At 34.7% G+C, this 19,842-nt stretch overlaps 1 protein-coding gene across 4 annotated transcripts; it reads left to right on the forward strand.

Annotated features, from left to right (window-relative positions):
- The first annotated feature begins 455 nt into the window (after positions 1–455).
- LOC120636700 lies at positions 456–19,314 on the forward strand. Of its 4 annotated transcripts, XM_039908287.1 has the most exons (7): positions 456–648; positions 741–842; positions 1,180–1,508; positions 1,956–2,150; positions 5,058–5,140; positions 16,938–17,083; positions 18,137–19,314. In XM_039908287.1, the coding sequence occupies exons 4-7, from the start codon at positions 1,970–1,972 to the stop codon at positions 18,147–18,149; spliced, it is 423 nt and encodes a 140-aa protein (XP_039764221.1). In that variant the 5' UTR covers positions 456–648; positions 741–842; positions 1,180–1,508; positions 1,956–1,969; the 3' UTR covers positions 18,150–19,314. The 4 variants fall into 4 exon arrangements, 1 of the variants encoding a protein (XP_039764221.1); XR_005659392.1 differs by lacking the exons at positions 16,938–17,083; positions 18,137–19,314 and adding an exon at positions 12,869–12,889 and having other exon boundaries at positions 1,180–2,150; XR_005659391.1 differs by lacking the exons at positions 16,938–17,083; positions 18,137–19,314 and adding an exon at positions 11,298–11,858 and having other exon boundaries at positions 1,180–2,150.
- Positions 19,315–19,842: the final 528 nt, after the last annotated feature.

Genomic DNA, 19,842 nt, shown 5'->3' on the forward strand with positions numbered 1-19,842 from the left:
CTTCGATATCGAGCTGGCATTATTCAGAATAGCCTTGCTGGAGTACTTGTGTAATAAAATACAGACCAATATTTTTTGGCCGTGAACCACCGCGAATTTATTGTTGGGCTGTCAAACGTATGTCATAAAACGTAAATTATGATAACAGCCCTATTGTTTCGAGGCCCCGTTGGCTGATTTTGAAGTTGGCCCTTAATGTTATAAACTTAAATAAAGTATTTAGTTTTTCCATAATTTCAAATGTGATTTCCAACTGTTTATAGAACAACACCTACTTTTCTGTTTTGTGAAATGAATTTCATTGATTTTATCTACAATTTTTGATTTATGCCACATTTCCTAGTGCTCGCAAGATTTAGTATAGTACTTGGTATCGAATCGAAAGTATCGAGTATTTACTAGGATCTCTCCGGAACGTCTCTACCAGGCGTCACTGAGCGTGCGCGGTGCGCGCAGCCTAGCTATATGTAAACTCTAGTCAGTTATTGATTGATTGTTTAACGCCATTTTAACATTCGAGTACATTTGGTTGAATATTAACGTTTCGTTTCATATATTCTTGAGCAACTGTTTGTAACAACTTGATTAACGATGCCCATAAAACGCTTAGTTATATTGAAAAGGTCAAACTAATAATAGAATGACGTGGTTAGTATACTTTGTAGTGTAGTCCATGGAGTTAAAATGGCGTCGTAAATTGAATTAATTGTGTATTACTTTAAAAACTCTTTATGTTTAAGGTTAATGTATGGAATGGCAGCCTTGAAATCGGCGTTACCATTTTGGATCCCGAATATATGGAGCTTCCCGCAACGGCCACCAAACTCCGGAATACAGCCTGCGTATTTTCTTTATTTATTTTTAATTTCAGTATACTTTCTAGAATTAATTTTCTAGACCTATTTCTATAACCAATCATCTGAGCAACACAATAAAGAAAATACAACACAATAAATAAAGAATATAGTATATATATAGCTCAGATGATTGGCTATAGAAATAGGTCTAGAAAAGTAATTCTAGAAAGTTAGTACTAGTCTAGTAGTATTGATTGTATATATATATATGGTCTCAGTTTATCATATATATATATTCTATAATTAAGTTTAATGGCAAAACATCAAATATACTTAAATCAAAAATTCATAAATCAAATTATATTGTATACTTCTTTTACAGATAATGTCTGGCAGTTCTCAATTGCTTCATTTAAAAGGGCAGAAAAGTCCGCTGTTTACCCTCATGGTCTGTTCGTGTGGGATATTGCCAGGAGCTTTCCCGTCGTGGTACTAGGTCCTGTGGGTGGGACGTCAAATTCAATGCATCGTCTCCTGTAGGTGGGACGTGAAATTCAATGCGTCGTCCTCTTCGTCGCCACTGATGCCTGCGTTAACCAGGCACCAGCACCATTAATGTTGGAAGTAAGAACTCACGAGGCACTGGAAGCCAATTAAGGTCCTGTTTGGATCAGGGCTACTCGGTGGAGGTGTGTTCTTTCAGATAAAAAGGTAAATAAGGTGCTGCTTTGAACAGATAGGTGGTTGTTGCAGCGGCGAGAACATTCCCGAATAGGGTTGACGTCAAGAGGCCGGATTAAAAAATACACCGAATCCAAAAAAAATAAGGCAAGGAATGAGAAAACAATATTTATCACCCCTGAAGGGCACATACGAGTAATAATGTTAATTTGGCCCTTAGGTCTTATCCATGTCAAATTAATATTTTCAAACTTTAGAAGTATGGAGTAACAAAGATTATTTTTTATGATTTGTTTAATGGACTAAATAAACTGAATTTAAAAAAAATAATTAACTATCCCAAATAAATAACCGGAAAATCTAAATTGGCAATTCTGTATGGGAATTGAGACTTCGGATTACATTCAATAGCTGGGCGTTCTTCATGTCGTATGAAGTTCACCGGACCATCTCGTTCAATATAATAAAATGTTGCAGTTCCAAACGACTTGATGCAGAACGTCAAAGTGGAAGAGGTGATTTGTGTAGTTGCAATCATCAACATCGACTCAACTGAAATGGGTTCTTTGTTGGTTCCCGTAGTTCCTGTCAGCGAGACACGTCGAAGAAGGGCCGCCTTGCCTTACACCTTCCACTACATACATGGAGGGAACATCAAACTTTGCAGTTCAGGTATTTTCTTTTTATTTGACACTCAAACCATCATTATCATCATCAACCGATGACCGGCCCACTATAGAACACGGGTCGCCTTCAGAAGGGTTTAGGCCGTAATCAATCACGCTGGCCAAGTGCGGATTGGCAGACTTCAAACAACTTTGAGAACATTATGGAGGACTCTTAGGAATGCAGCCCCAACCACTGGGCTACACTTAATTACTTGGACATTTTGTCAGAAACCAATTTCAAATGAAACTTTCAACTCACCACTGCAACAAACCTTGATAACCAATGAACATAGAATTTCAACTAAAGGTTAGTTTAAAATGTTTTGCGCACAGGTAGCAAGAAGGCAAACAGATTGTCAATTTTTTAAAACTTATTTCAGCTGTGCCCTTAGGAAATTGCTTTAAAGCACATTAGTTTCATAACTTAAACATTCAATAAGATATATTAGTTTATTTATATATCTAAAAGAAAGTGAGGTCAGTCTAAATATAGCCAAAAGAAAGCTAAACAATCACGAAGTAACATAGGCTATAATTGATTTTCTTTTTCTAAGCTAAAAACTACATCCGATTTGTTTTTTTTTACAAAAATATGCGTTAAAAACAAAAACAAACGCGGACGAAGTAGGCGGGCAACAGCTATTTATACCATTAAAATAATCTAAGATACGCTTTGGAATAAGTCGCCTTAAGACATGTTCTTTATAAATAGCTCCTGAATTAACTAAGTTGGTAAATATAAATTCCGGTAGCACTTGGTCCGTACAATAGAGCAGACAACTTTATAGTTTATTACATAGTAGCTGCTATTCGCAACTTCATTCTTTTTTTATTTATTTTAAATCCCACAGGTAGTTTTTTTGGGATATAAAGTGCTAGCGAATACCCGTGACTAGGTCTGCGTTGGATTTCAGAATCTTCTCCAAGGAGGCTGTACTCAATGATATGTATCAGAGCAGTTCGGTGTCGGTCGTTTCGCTGTTCAGCCGACCTGGACTAGGTTTCAAGAAACCAGTTCTTTGAAAAGAAGACCAAGATCATCGAAGAAGAAAACTATGTACTGAACTGAGACGATGGATATCTTGTGAGACAAGCTTTACGAAATTATAAGATTATCAAAAACAATCTTGAAGATGTTAGAAATGTGAGTGTTAGCGTATGGACTTTCAGGAGGAGACTTCTAAAATAGAGAGACCGTAGAATAGAGCAAGATTATATTTTCAGATGAAGCTAGAATCTCTTTATTTGGTGAGGACCGATGTTGTAAAGTGCTAAGAAGACCAGGAGAGCTTTTTTTAAAGAAATTAAGCCGTACGGTGGAGCCGTACGGTGGAGCCGTACGTATGTTTTGGGCTGGCATAACTTCAGAAGATCGTACAGAGTTAGTTTTCGTAGAAAATGTAGAAAATGGCTCTCCAAATGCACAACGCCACATAATGAAACTCTTAATTCCTCATGCTCAACCAGCGTTGGCTGCTACAGGAAGTGCTGCTGTGTTTATTGAAGAAAATGCTTGAGCGCACCAAGCGAGGTAGATGCTTACTTAAGAGAAGTTGGGATTGGCAAGCACGAAGTACCGACCTCAATCCGATTGAGCATGTATGGGACTTCCCAAAACGACGTGTTACATCTGTACAACCAGCCCCACAGAACATGCTGGAGCTTTAAATTGCTACTACGGCCGAATCGTACTTTCATAGTGTTATGTCCTATGGAATCTTGTTATGGGGTAAAGCAGCTGATATCGAAACTATATTTATATTGCAGAAAAGAGCTGTACGGTCAATATATAAACTTAAATCACGCGAATCCCTCCGTGAGAAGTTTAAAGAAATAGGCATACTTACTGTAGCTTCACAATATATTTATAACAATATAGTATTTGTAAGACAACATTTTAGTCTTTATAAACAAAAAGTGGACATAAACAGTCGACTTACAAGAAATGGTCATAAATTAGTGTCATCTGCATATCGTCTGCGTAAGGTACAGGGATCATTTGTGGGATCATTTGTGGGATGATTCCTAAGGTGATTTTGGACCTGCCAATGCACAAGTTTAAAGAATTTGTTAAAACACATTTATTACAGCGAGGTTACTATACAATTGATGAATTTTTTAATGACAAGGTTGCTTGGAAGTATCCGGCTCCGCTTTCAGCTCTCACAAGATAGAAAAATGAATGTTAAAATGCAAAATGTAAATTGTTGATGTTGGAAAAGAGCAACTGCTGAGTTTCTTGCCGGCTTCTTCCCGGTAGAATCTGCCTTCCGAACCGGTGGTAGAATCACTACAAACAGACAGACTTGACGTTTCAAAAGTGCTTATATTAGGCCTACTTGAAATAAATGAATTTTGAATTTTGAATTTTTTGAATTTCGGAACGCATTCCCCAGGAACTCATGAAAAACCTCGCCCAAAGCATGCCACGAAGAATTGCAGCAGTTATTTCAGCCAGAGGAGATCACACTCGATATAATTTTTTTATGTTATTGTTAGTAACTTTTAGTAAATAAAGGAGAAAGCCATTTGCGGTTTCTTATTTTTTTGTTCAAAAAGAGTAATATCCTAAAAATAAAAAATAAAACAAATTAAGATTGACTTATTAACAAACAGAAGCTTTTTAACATCAGGAAATAGTATTTTTTTGCATCATATGCCTTTTCTTAACTGTTTAACATTACTCAAAGTACTGAAATAAATCAAAAGTGCCAGTGTAAACGTCAAAGTTTGTGTACATTATTATTTTTATGTTAATGTTTTGATAAGAATTAATTTAATACCATAAAAAAGTCATAAATTTTAAAAAATGGTTTTAATTTATAACCTATTATACTAAAGTGTTAGGGAGGAAAACTAGCTGCTGTAACAGTATGTGTTGTAATTAATTCGATGTCAAATAAATTTTCAGACACAGTGGCAATGCGTACGTCGGGATATCAAGATGCAGTCGCCATTGTCAGCCAGCCTCTACGTCGCGGTCGTCGGTTTAGGGTGAGATTTGAACAGATCTTGTAGTTTGTAGGTAAAATTTGCATTCATAAATTCTTTAGAACAAACAGGACGCGAACTTTTATTACGTAATTTCGCTTAACAATTTTTTTGGCCGGTTGTTGTGTCGTGTCGTATTTCAATTCCCATACCATCCAGGGGGGATGGTATTTAAGTATCATATCACGCCGAGTATCATACCACGCTTAAAATAGCGTTTTATTTCGACGCTATTTAATCTTAAGTATCTTTATAGTATTATTAGGAATTCTGTGTAGATTACAATTGTCCTTTCTAGTATATTTTAGAATAAAACAGGAACCGAAAAAATAATCCAGCGGCCGCGTATTTGCTTCGTATTGTGTAACGAAAGGTCAGCTGCAAACATTGTTTATAAAGTACATAATTCTATAATCAAAGACGTCTGTATTCTTCTTTTTTATACCCGTGCGAAGCTGGGACGGATCGCTTGTTACTAATTGTTTTTAAATTAAGTTTCACAATCCGTATTGCACAATAAGTAGCCTGAGTACAAAATTTGCCGTCAAAAATCGAGAAGCCGTTTTCGCATATCAAACGCGACGCGTGTATTGTCAAAGTATAACGGACCTAATGTCAATGGATTAAAATCGGGGATTCTTTTACTTCTGATTTTGTTATACAAATGTTCCATATAAGCCTGTGCTAAAGACTTGTAGGTGAACTTGAACTTTAATAAAAAGGAAATACTTACACTATATAAGCTATCTGGCTGGGCGCAGTGTTTTCATGTTTTCACCAATGGACAGATAGATTCTTGAGGAAGGTCCATGGATCCCTCATGCGTATTTTGTTTGAACTTGCTAATCGGCTATTTATGCATCACCCTAGTACCCATAAAAAATGCAGGTGAAACGCAGAAAACTGCTAGGTGCAATAATCGTCTCAAATCAAAACAATAATACTTAATATACCTGTCACAGTTACTTTTTACAAGAACTACAATCTATAACTAAAAGCTGCCTGAGTTCTTAGTGGGGTTTAAGGTCGTTGAATGGTTTTTACACTTCAAAACTGAGTATATTATCATTTTTGGTTCACGGATAATAAGTTCCCTTTAAGCTTTCTCCCGTCCTGTTTACTCTAAAGTTAATTGGAATGAATTATACAAACTCATATCTGCAAATACTGCGATTTTTTTTGGCTAGTTTATGTAGTTTTTTTGACAGCAATAATCCGATTCTTATTGTTTCATATACAAATAGCTATCATACAGATGGTTAAATACCTTTCAGTATCAATTCGCAATTCCATTATATTTCAGTGGGCGTTGTAGGTCGAAGTTGTAACACTCAACTTACCGGTCGCCATAAAACTGTATGTATTTGCTGTCTATTTCGGATCGGATCATTGATGGTTAAATATTTCTATTGTTATCATGAATACAAATTTATGGTAAATTCATAGCTTATTCGTTACTGCGAATTCAGTAAAAATCTTAGAGACAGTACGGCCCAGATAAATTGTCTTTGCTAAGCGATATCTTAAGCAAAGTAAGCATTACATTAATTAGATTGACTTTAGCATCTACTTTCGTCTTAAGTCAACCTAATACTAAGCCAATGCTTAACTTAGCCATACTACAGAGTTATGTGGACTTTTAAGCATAGATTTCCCACATTGTTCAGAACTTTCAAAACGTTTTCACTTTAATACGACAGAATGCATGTTGTCCTATGCCACAACTCCGGCGGTATCGATTAGGCAAACGTAGTCGAGGAATTTCATAAAATCTCACAAAATAATCATTAAAAAATTCACTATAAAAATCCAAACTCCCAACAACAACAGACGTACTAATAAATAATAAATAAATAAATAAATATACTACGACAATACACACATCGCCACCTAGCCCCAAACTAAGCGTAGCTTGTGTTATGGGTACTAAGATAGCTATTGAATATTTTTATGAATATAATACATAAATACTTATAATATACATATAAACACCCAGACACTGAAAAACATTCATGTTCATCACACAAACATTTTCCAGTTGTGGGAATCGAACCCACGACCTTGGACTCAGAGAGCAGGGTCGCTGCAAACTGCGCCAATCGGCCGTCAAATCGTAATGGTCATTGATCGAACAGAACGACAAAAGCACACAGTTACATTAACGCATTTCAAATTTCTCGAAGTCATATCATAACGTAACGTCGATTTTAAAATATTGTAAAAATTCTAGACTACACTAGTTTTAAATACAATGTTGATGAGTGTTGTATATTTACGTGAGATTCAATAATAATCATTGAAAATAAAAATTGTGCTCAGCAAAACTATTCTCTTAATCCCGTTTATTTAAGTTGGTATGAGTGTCAATGCTTAGTCAAACTAGTTCCTCGCGGAGTTATACTTTTGAATAACGTAAATAATGACTATTTATCTGGGCGTAAGTGTTCAATAAAGGTATTTACTACTAGCTGTTGCCCGCGACATCGTCTGTGTTTGATTTGTTTTTTGATGTGGCATTAAAATGAGGGGTTTGCTAAAATCTCTAACCACAGTTTGGGCAAAATTAAACACATATTATAACCTCTATAGTACAAAAATAATTATTTAAATCGGTTATAATATGTGGAAGTTATGGTGTAAAATCGTCAAACACTAATCCCCTGTCCCAAAGGAACCGAGCTTAATGTCGGAATAAAAAGTATATATATATATTACTTTTAACACTTCCAAGAATATGTGTACAAAAGTTTTATGAGGATCGGTTAAGTAGTTTTTGCGTGAAAGCGTAACAAAGAAACTTACATTGACGTTTATAATATTAGTAGGGATGGATTGATATTCAATGGTAACAATAACATTAAGCGAAACAAAGACTATACTTATTGTTCAAACCTTCTTTTGAGTGAGTGTTTTGGCATGGGCATAATAAACTCTGCACGTAAAAAAATCTCCCATTCGTTGTCTACCCTTTGGGACTTACCGCGATAAATTTTGGATTTCCCATTCCCAAATCAAAAGAATGTTGGTAGTTGGTACCTTTAATTAAAAAAAAATTAAGGACTTTCATACAGACTATGCAACCCCTTATTAGAATGATGAATCAGATTTTTGTTTTTATATACAACGTGTAACGGAATTACGAAATAAGTATATTTAATGAGGAATCACCCTTTAAGAATAAGATTTCAATAGAGGAATATTAATTTTTCCATAGAAACTAATTTAAAACATTTTAAGTGTTTAAAGCCTTATTGAAGATAAAAGATCGACACGTGCATAGTACCTACGCTACGCAACGCGTACTTTATTAAAGTGACAGGAGTCACTTGATTTTACTTTTGCATGTGATGTTAGGGCTGTATCTGATTTCTTCCAGTAAAACTATGGCAATGGTTTACTCAAAAAATTTTAGCGTTTCTGTTTCACAGATAAGTCTCAGAGACAGTAAATAATGAACCGCTAAAGCCTTTGAAGTATTATTTCGGTTTTCATTTACACGTTGTATATAGATTGTGATGTTGATGTTGTAGCATGAGTTAACGTGAAACATATATATTTTAATTTCAGTTATTTTTTTTTCATGGTTCCAATTAGAGCATCGAGAACTTATCTTTAAAGTACCGGTATCATCAATTCCAGCATTAGAACCGTGCCGAAAAAGAAATGATTACTTACAGTTATTGTTTTTTCATATAATATTTATATAAAGAGTGAAGGGAGATTGATTGATACAACGACGAAAGAATGAACAGCATAATTAATTTGTATCACAACTTAACATCAATTGACCCACTTGCTCGTTTGCCCGGTATTAATATACAAATAAGCACTTTTGACAAGTCAACAGAGGCATGAGATACATAAGGAATATGTTGCCACTCGAAAAAACATGGGTTTTCATGTTATAAGACACAAGGTCTAGAAAATCCTAGAACAGAATATTTTTTGTTATTTTATTTTAGAACACAGTTCCGATGCTCTAGTTGTAATATTTACGAGTATAACTTGATTTAGATTGAGCGAAAGCAGAGTATCATTTTAATGACACTGGTGATACCTGTGCTTCTGCTACTTGTTGTATTGTTTACTCGGAAATATGATTTATTGCTGAAGTGTATTTGCTTGCTGTTGTACTATTTTTACATATTATATTCTCTGCGCTTTACCGTAGGTTAGGTAGAACTTAATTGTACTTTATTTTATGTCATTATGCGAAAGTGCGCTGCGATTTTGATATTGCGATGCGAATGTATGTAAATGTGTGCTAGCGTAATATTAATAATGCTTGCGATTGATGGTTCAATTCACTGCTAAATTGTTCTTCTTCATTTTCTTAAGCTTTTATACGGTGCTGTCTTAATTAGGCGTTTCTTATTTCCATTAAAAGTATTAATGCTGCTGGATCTGTCATCACGTCTTCGGATTGTATTGCTCCAATTAGCACGTTATTGCTTCAGCTAAAACGTTGATCGCCTATGGTTTTAGTCAATTGACAAGAAGAGTATAAACAAATAGTGATCAATACAAAATACTGTCGTGAATCAGACTAATAAATTCTGATGTATACCAGCAAAATAAAAGGCAGTTCATAATATTTGCATCTGGTTCTTCTTTTTCTTCTGCTCCTGGACTTATTTCCGTACTTAGTTGACTGGAACAGTCCGTTGTATACAGTACCACCACCACCACTGGTAAGGCTCCCCGTTGGGTCACTAACCAATCGAGCGCACTCAAGAAGCTTAGCTCTTATTTTAGGTCGGTTAAACCTAAAGAAAACCTTAGTTTGTCGGATGCGTCATTACCATAACATCTCAGGTTTACTTTGGTTGTTTTTGTTAGAGTTTGTAAGGCTCTATGACAGTTCAGTAATGGTTTGGATGAGGTCGCGCGTCATTGGCTAAGGCTTTCAGTACTGCCTGCCTGTCATTGTTTATGTTTATATTTAAACCTATTCTGTCCTTTCCGATCACCAGAGCTGTGAAAGACACGAGTTGTTCTTACAGACAGAAATTATGCCACAATTTGGTAACTTTCTGCCTCACGACTTTCTTGGATTGGCATTGTCCCGGCCTTTTCCGATTCTAGTGGTGTCTTAACCTTTGTCTTTTTCTTACTAGGTCTGGATCTCACCAACAATGTTTTGGTGCTTGCTTTGTTTTCTGTCTTTAGTGTGCAGTTTTTCATAGCATTCCGTAATTTGTCGAACGTTTTGATTTCGAGTATTTCGTTGTTACCTGTGTTTTCACATATCAGGACTTTGTATTGCTGTGTGTTTGTTTTACTCGAAATTTCCCCGGGTGTTTATTGTGCATTGCATCTTGTTATCGACTTGTTTTAGAATCAAGACAGTTGCTGGTATTTTCAGACATAACCCTTGAGATTAAAGGAATATTCTTTTATTGACGTTTGTTAACGTTTCATTATCTTTTAGAAGGTTGAGGGCAGGCTTTAATATGTTTAGTGTATTGGGCCGCAGTCTTGCAAAAACATTTTAATATGTATGGCGCTTTGGGCTTGTACTTGCGTTGTAGTATATAAAGGGCTTTAGTCATACAACATATAGGTATTGATATTAGACCTCGTTCCTGCAGAAACATTGTAATATATTATGTTGGGCTTTGGCTTAGCAGTTACGTTATAAAATGTATAAGCTTCTGGACCTTGCAGCCACAACCGGCGTGGTCTTGCGCTGTAACTTTGCAGATACATAATATTAGGTAAAGGGATTCGTTCGATCAATTATTTACTAACCGTCCGGTCTAACATAAGCGTTTAAGATCAGTCTCGAACGTCTCGCTTCGTTTGACCGAGTTAGAGGTAAGGTTCGGTGAACGATCGTGTAAGACGAGTTCTTAGTCTGTCTCAGTCAGAAAATCTGTCTCCACATGGTCTCAAACTTCAGGTGGATTACGTTTCTGTTAGAAGTATTTTTAGAGCGGAGTATAATGGCTAGTATCAATATAGTTTCAGTAGTATACATTTCAATACTCTGTTTAAGTATCAAGATATTTTTGTTGAATTGAATCATCAGAACCGTACTTTGCGAATTTATTTTTATGCTCTTTTTTATATACATGTTGTTTAGTATTTATATATACTTTTTCTTCTTCGATTGCTGTATAGGAAAATTAGCAAAAGGTCTCTTTACTTATTTTCCTAGACATACCTACGTCGAAGTTGATTGTCACTTGCCACGCAACTAGATATGGGCGCCGCCATATTGTCCCCCCGCCGGCGCCACCTGTTGTCACGCGGCGTGAATGACGTGAGGACGTTGATTAATCAACATCTCTTAAACAGACTAATACTCAAGCTACTGTGTCAGCTGAAATTTTATATAACCAACGAATAGCTGGTTTCATACATTTTAATTAAAAATTATTATCATGACCCTCAAAGAAAAAGATCGTTTAGGGAGCCAAAATTTGACCAGGACTTCTTAATTTTTTTTTTTATAATTAAATTACATTATAACGGGATTGGCCACAATAACAAAGTAGACAGAAATTGTGGATACTACAGGCAACGGCAGCAACGCAGCTGATAGCTTTTGCGCAAACTATCTAAAGAAAATGGCGTTAGCGTGTTTTTAGAGAGCAAAATTTGACCAGAACTTCTCTTCTTTCTTCTCACGAAGAAGACTTCTGACCCTTAATAGTCGAAAGAACTATTATCTAAACATCTATTTTAACTTTAAATCAAAGACACGTGATTTGCGACTCGTATACAGAGTGTATTAAGAATGAAATTGAGCAAAAAAACTAGCCAGTGAGATAATAATCAAAAACATCCACGCCGCCGACACTTGATGGCGGCGCCCATGTCTAATGACCCAACAAAACACTGTTTAATAAGTTGAATTGTCATATAACAAAAAATCTTTTTTTAAACAAGTGAACAAGCATTCGAGCATGTTTCACCTCACAAAAAAGTTCATAATTTCAAGAATCAAATGTTCTTAAATACCAGTACGTTAAAATTCGGTTCATTAGTTGTATGGCATTTAACTGGACATTTAAAAATAGGTAAAATAGTCAAAATTCTTACTCAAATGATGACTCACACACACTACATTATATTTTGCTTTAAACATTAACACATTGCATTAAACATTAACACCTTCAAATTACATAAAAGGCATGATGACTAATTTTGAAATCGGCTTCTCTCTAGAGGATCGTTAGATTTTGCTTTTTTTAACTGAAAATAATACCTATTTAACTTCCAAAATAAATAAAAATACGTTTTTATAGTACATTAATCATATATGATTAGATAAATTCATCATTCAGTTATCATGCCTATTGCTTGCGCTAGTCCTTAAGAAAAAATAGGTATTAGTATTGCGATTGCCGATTTATGATATTGCTGGGCGATTATGCTTGCAAGCAGACTTTGACGAGCTCAGCGTCGACCATATGTTCGATTCTTGGTGATTTATAATGTATTGCTTAAGTTTGTTTTTGGGGTTATCAACCGCGGGACATTGCAACCCTACTCCAAATTAAAGAAGGAACGTTAGCTCTGCTTATAAGCATAATAGTTTTTGATATAATATTGTACATTTACTGCCAATGTTGTAATTCTAGCTATTAAGCAGAACGATATTTTTTCCCTTAAGGCTAACATTACTAAGTCCCGAAGCTACGATAGATAACCTCTAGGTAGACAACCTCGCGCTTACGTATGTGTTGTATGGCAATAGTTTAGCAAAAAAAACTTTTATTTCAGGTCGGGCACTCGATATAAAAGAGCATTTATACAAATTAAATTGTTAAGATTAGCTAAATAAATATTAAACTCGTATAAACTTGATATTTTTATCATTGACCACTTGATCTATTTTTTTATAGTATGTGAGACATTTTAATATTATATTCTCATTCACAATACCTTTTCTTTTAATTATATGGTGTTATTATATATTTTTAATATAACTGTAACTGAATTATATATTTTCATGTACTTTGTTTACTTTTAAGGAAACATTACACTTAAATAGAATAGTTAAATATGAAAAACGTTTGTATTAGTGTAAGTGTTTACAAGTAAACCTAATAAATAAAATAAAAGTCAGATAAAACAAACAAGTTAAACAATTAAAAAACAAAAGTAACATTAAAAATACAAAATTTACCGCGAAATATTTCGTTTTACTAAAAGGTACTCACGGATTAGCTTGTGTTGTTTAAGTGTTATAAGAGTGGGACAAGCTAATCCGTGAGATGTTCCCATGATGACGGTAAATTCATGTAAACTATTTAATTAATAAAAATGGTGATCAATGGACAATAAGAAAGAATTCACTGTCGAATTGATTTAACTAAATTTTCCAGTTTAGTTTTCAAATTTAAATTTTATATAAATGTCCCGTATAGGTTGATATTCATTTATTTTATTTATTTATATAAGTTGATATTATGACGACGAAGATAAACGTCACTATAACGCTTAGTCTTTAATTAAGTAATCAATTAATTCTTTGTATTGTGAGTGTAAGTGGAAGAATATCGTTTCTGCTCTTTGGCATAATCATTACTTATAATTATTTGTTTCTATAGTCGGAAAAATGTAATAGGCCCGTTTTGACATTTGTGCAAGACCATAGAATGTAACTTGGAACGAAACTGAAAGAAACAAAAAAATAAAAATCAATTACATACAGTGTTTTAAAAAAATACGTAAATTTTTTTGGGATGTTAAATAATATGAAAGAATATATCGCGAGTATTCTTTTTGCGCTTACTTCATAGTAGCATGCAATTTATGATTGTTGCGAAACGTTCCGAAAACAGTTACGTTCTCAGTCTTTTTTTTTTTTATACTAGAGCTGTAACCATTTTTTTACTGAATATCGAAATTAAATATTGTGTAGTTATCTTTACTGCAAAGAATGAGCTTGGTTCTCAAAATGGGTTCTAAATAATGAGTCTGAGATGATGTGCCCGCGCGCACTGCGCAGTTTTTCGTTCCTCATCTTGTAAAGTTGACTGTGCGCTCGTTTAAGTTTGATATATATTGTTTACTATTACGTTAACTATGGCTCTTCTATTTTGGACATTAATTTAAACATAGTGATTTGACTCGATTTTTGTGTTTGTTGTTATATAGTACTAACTCTGTTTCAACATGATGAAAAGTGGACGTATAATCAACAGCCAGTCACGCGTATTGGTTGTGAAGTTAAAGGAATACTTTGAACGAACGAACACTTTACAATACATAATAATATCAATCAAGTACTGATACAAACTTGAATTGATTTATCGAGAGTATCGAGTACAGAGTCTTATGGTTCCATAACTAGTTACGTCGCGATGACAAATGTCAAAACGGGCCTATTACATTTTTACGACTATAATAATGACCAAAATATCATAAGACTTAAAATAATCAATATTTGAATTATAATCAACCGTGGCCTACTGCACTTGAATTAATGCATATTTTTAATGAAATTTAATTTTTTGAGCGTGTACAAAGTCTATGACAATTTGTGTCATTTTGCATTTCAACTTTGATATTTATATTTGCCTGCTACTGCGATAATTTAGCACTGCGAAATTACGCTGCTGTTGCTTTTTTATGTCGCCGCTGTGAATTTGAGCTGCTGTTTTATGAGGTTTTGTACGTTTGGAACAAATTTGGACGCTGATGTAAGTACTGATTTATATATATTTCTTTAGTCGTAAGGAGAAGTATTCGTTTTGAAATGTTAATATAACCCGCTACTTATGACATGATTTAGACCTACACCTTTGGTGACGACGGTCGCATTTATCTTAACTCTTTTGCATTTATATCATTAGAAATTATCAAGAATTTTCATTTCAATGCTTACGTTAAAATTAAATAACAAAATAATATTTTTTTATATAGCAAATTCAGACTAAACCAGTCTTATGACATCAGTTACTATAAAAATCAAAAAAGAAAAGAACTCATTACAATGAATAAATCCTAAAGAATAGCACACCAGTTAGAATTTCGTAATGCTTAAAGGTTGTAATATTAAAATGTAAACGTAATTTCAGGCTTTGCCAGTCTTACGACGGAAAAAAACGACTGCTTCCGATAAATAAATACAAAAATTCATACTAGTTTTATTAAAAAAAAAAAAAAAAAAAAAAAAAATACATAAACACTCTAATAGAAGCAGGCGTTACTCTGCTGATATACATTTGCTATACTCCGCGTAAAGCGGGAGATAATAATTTCTTGAATCTATATATATACTCCACACCAAACAGATCTTTGGACATGCATCTACTCTCAACGCACGTATCGCTCCGACACCCGAACGTCGTTAAGATAAATTGACTTTTTGAATGTTATTTGACTTACGCAGTGAGTCGTATGCACCAGGATGACGTTAAAACTCAAAGACTTGCGCCCGCTTCACCCGAGCGGGGAGGACGCGCATTGAGGATAGTACCACTACTCTATTCTCAAAAAAATATTCTAAATTTTGAACCACCCGGTCTTACAGGCATTCACGTCACAAATGGCGGGTTAAATTATTCGTTCCATATTTAAAAGTGTTTAACGTATAAGTTTTCTTAGTCTCTACGCGAAAATGTAAAAAGTCAAGTTTACATCAACAATTGTTGTAAGCTCTTCGAATGAAATTGTTATTAATCAACCGCTAACTGTAGTTGAACAAAAAAATAATTTAAAATAAAGTTTTTTTTTAATTTACATTTGTTTCGTATCTATGCCGTAAAAATACAAGAAGGTCGATGCGATGTAAACTTGAACTTACGATGCGTATAAATATTTTGGGACATCACGGTTGATTTTTGTCAAAGTTTGATCTTTTGTAATTTTATCAAGATTGATTCAGCGCTTGAGCCGAACGTAGGTATCAAACGAACAAACGAAAGGGTGATTATTTTAATCAGCTCACCTTTATCTTGTGTTTTATATTTTACTTTTTCTTATTGCTTGCGAGTCGGAGTGTGAACGATGGCAATCGATACAACGCGAGTGTTAGATTGCTTTCTGGACGAAATATAATAAATAAGTCTACTGTACCGCATAAGAACCATTGCTGTGTAGAAGTGTTATAAAACTCAAAGACCTGCGCCTGCTTCACCCGAGCGGGGAGGACGCGCATTGAGGATAGTACCACTACTCTATTCTCAAAAAAAAATATTTTAAATTTTGAACCACCCGGTCTTACAGGCATTCACGTCACAAATGGCGGGATAAATTATTCGTTCTATATTTAAAAGTGTTTAACGTATAAGTTTTCTTAGTCTACGCGAAAATGTAAAAAGTCAAGTTTACATCAATTGTTGTAAGCTCTTCGAATGAAATTGTTATTAGTCAACCGCTAACTGTCAACCGCTAACTGTAGTTGAACAAAAAAATAATTAATAAATAAAGTTTTTTTTAAATTTACATTTGTTTCGTATCTATGCCGTAAAAATACAAGAAGGTCGATGCGATGTAAACTTGAACTTACGATGCGTATAAATATTTTGGGACATCACGGTTGATTTTTGTCAAAGTTTGATCTTTTGTAATTTTATCAAGATTGATTCAGCGCTTGAGCCGAACGTAGGTATCAAACGAACAAACGAAAGGGTGATTATTTTAATCAACTCACCTTTATCTTATGTTTTATGTTTTACTTTTTCTTATTGCTTGCGCGTCGCAGTGTGAACGATGGCAATCGATACAACGCGAGTGTTAGATTGCTTTCTGGACGAAATATAATAAAAAAGTCTACTTGTACCGCATAAGAACCATTGCTGTGTAGAAGTGTTATCGCTACAGTATACTGTTCATTTTGCAGTTCCGAGTGGACAAATTAGAAGACAGCTGGGAAGGCAGCCTGTCCATAGGTGGGGTGCCATACGCCTCCCTACAGACTCCGTGCCAGAGTGTGCCATGCGGCTCGATCCACCAGCCTGGATTCTTTCCAGCGATTTACAGTTCAATGTTAGTAAATTTCCCTTATATTTAACTATAATAAGACTAGATTAACCTCGTACCACCTAAAAAAACGCCATCTATTGAAAGTAATCCGAAGTGGCAAACCATACAAAATAGAGTATTTTGCGGACTGTTTGTATTTCATGCTTAATATGTAAGTATGTCTGTCAGATACTCGAAAAGATATAGAATGTAGTCTTTTTGAATAATTACAAAATTTGTCTAAAAATTTACTTCGACTGCGAATCGCGAGGTGCTAGATTAAATTTCCGGGTTTGGCTTTAAAGGTATTGGGTTTCCGACAAGAAAGTTTCAGCACTAACAGCGGACGGTGTTAGGAACTTGGTGGTTTCCGTCGCCTATGGGTCGGAGAGTACTTAGAGACGTCGATCCCAGTTATTATCACTCACATATTAAGATGATAGGAGTTGGAAGCAGTCAATTTGCTTAGGAGCTGCTTGGTGGGGATGTTTTCAATATTCTCGTCTTCTATGAAAGAGAAGGGGCCAATGAAGACACTTGAGTGAAAACGTTCACTATAACAGGTAAGTGGTATGAGGTATACCTCATGGAATTATCTTCCTTTTTTATTTTTATTATGTACCGATAAAGCGGCATCAAAAATAAACATTCCTTGCAAATTTAACGTCTCTAGCTATAACGGCTTATGAGGTAAAGCCTGCTGGCAGACAGACGGACGAATTGACACTGCCAGCGGGGACTTAGTGTAGGTTTTGTATCTATTAAATAGATACACACAGTGTCTTAGGTTCACAAGCAGAGGCGGTAGACAAGGTACGGATAGGACGTGTGCCAACACTTTTGACTGTGTAGTAGTGAGCCAGTGAATTGTAAGTATTACCGGCCATTACCAACGAGAAACCAAACATTGAATATGTATAAAAAAGGCAAGTAAGGTAGAAATTGAGTTTTCTCTCCAGCTTCTAATGTTGTTTAAGCTGCTTACCACCTGCTACTATTGCCGTTATCATAAGTGATTCCAAGTAATGTAAAAAGCGAGTAATTCCCGATTCGATGAGTTGTTTAATTTGTTTGCAGCAGGTGTGAATAATTTATCATGTCAGTAACATATCTGGGAAGTGAGGAAATCGAGCGACTGCTGCCTTTCTCAGCAGCCGTTTCTCAGGTTCCCTCCCCGAAAGATTTGTCTTATTTATAGTTGATGACTTTATCTGTAGTTCCTAGGCTATGCTAATTACTAAGTAATAGTTATTCCGCGAAAAATAATTTGATATTTCCGTCCTGAATATTTTGTTTTGATGTATATAAGAAGCTATTTTGTGAATCACGGTTGTCATTATATTATGGATATTACGAAATAATAATTGTATGCGTTTTAGATTTGTGGTTACATTTATGTATGTATGCGGTACAAGACGGAACTACCATAAGAGTCCATTCGCGGTTGTGCTAAGCTCAGTGCCCGATCAAAGATTTAAGTCTCTGGAACTGCACGAATTCGTAGTCCGCGCACTCGCTCTATCTCCCTTACTGTCATGCAAAGAATGCGGAAAGACGATGAATCCCGGCGAATCAAATCGGGATAATCGGATATTTTGATTGAATCATTGTATTTTAATCGGTCTTTAGCAAGTGTGCAAAGTTTGAATGAAATCTGTCCGTTCAAAATAGCGCCCTAAGGGGCTCCTTACAAACAGACAAGTGTAGCTTATATAAAGCGTGTAAAATGATTAATTAATGTTATAAACATACAAGTGAAGCTAATATAAAGCTTGTAAAAATTATAATTAATATTTGTTATTGTGGCGGATGCCTGCCATTTTGAATACTAAAAGCGAATAGCAATTCACTTAGACATTAATCTAATTATTGGATTTTATGATTAGTTTACCTTTTAATTGCGCGAGAAACATTTAGTTTATTTAAAATAAACGATAAAAATATCATTTGAATGCAATATGCATTATTAACTAGACAACAATTAAAACAAAGTTGTGCCTTCGTGAAGAGGTGATTAATTTTAATAATAATCTGAATACTTTATGTTTAAAATGATGTTTTATAATTGTCAAAAAGAGGTGATATAGTTAATTAAAAAGCGAATATCTCCTGCTTTTGATTTATGTTTTTCGTGAGAAGTTATATAGTATAGAGATTGGTATGTAATTGGTAATATTTGCATAGCTTATTTTTAAAAAGGGTGTTATAAATTAGCTATAACATGGACAAGCTCGACGCTCGTGCACGACGGCACATATGTGAAGCAGTAAAAAAAAAATTGTGGTGCAGTTTATTAGGCTGCATAAAATAAGTGAATCATTTAAGGTTAATTGTATATCTTTTTATAACAAATTACCAGATGAAATCCTTGAGATGTCTCTCAATAAGTTCAAAGTTTATATAAAACGTAAGCTTATAAAAAAACCTATTATTATATTAAGCATTTTTTGTATCATACATGTATGTATGATAAAAAAAGCTTGGGTATGAATTGCTCTAACTTCACAGCTCAACGTTAAATGATGGTAATAGCAAAAAAAAAAACGGGCTAAGTTCGTTGTGGGCTCTTCTTAGACAAGGGCGCGTTTGGAACCCTGCTAGCTTTAGTTTTAAGTTGTAACGAATGCAGTTATCTACATCACTAACCTTAGTGTAACATGTGAAATGTATGAACGCTTCATAAGTGCCTGTAATAAGGTCTACATGAATTTGAATTGGCAGTTCATCAGGGTCAGCTCCTTTCTGCATGACTTTTAGTTTCTTGATTACTTTTTTAACGGTAA

This window comes from Pararge aegeria, chromosome Z (genome assembly GCF_905163445.1).
Source record: "Pararge aegeria chromosome Z, ilParAegt1.1, whole genome shotgun sequence".
Lineage (NCBI taxonomy): Eukaryota > Metazoa > Arthropoda > Insecta > Lepidoptera > Nymphalidae > Pararge > Pararge aegeria.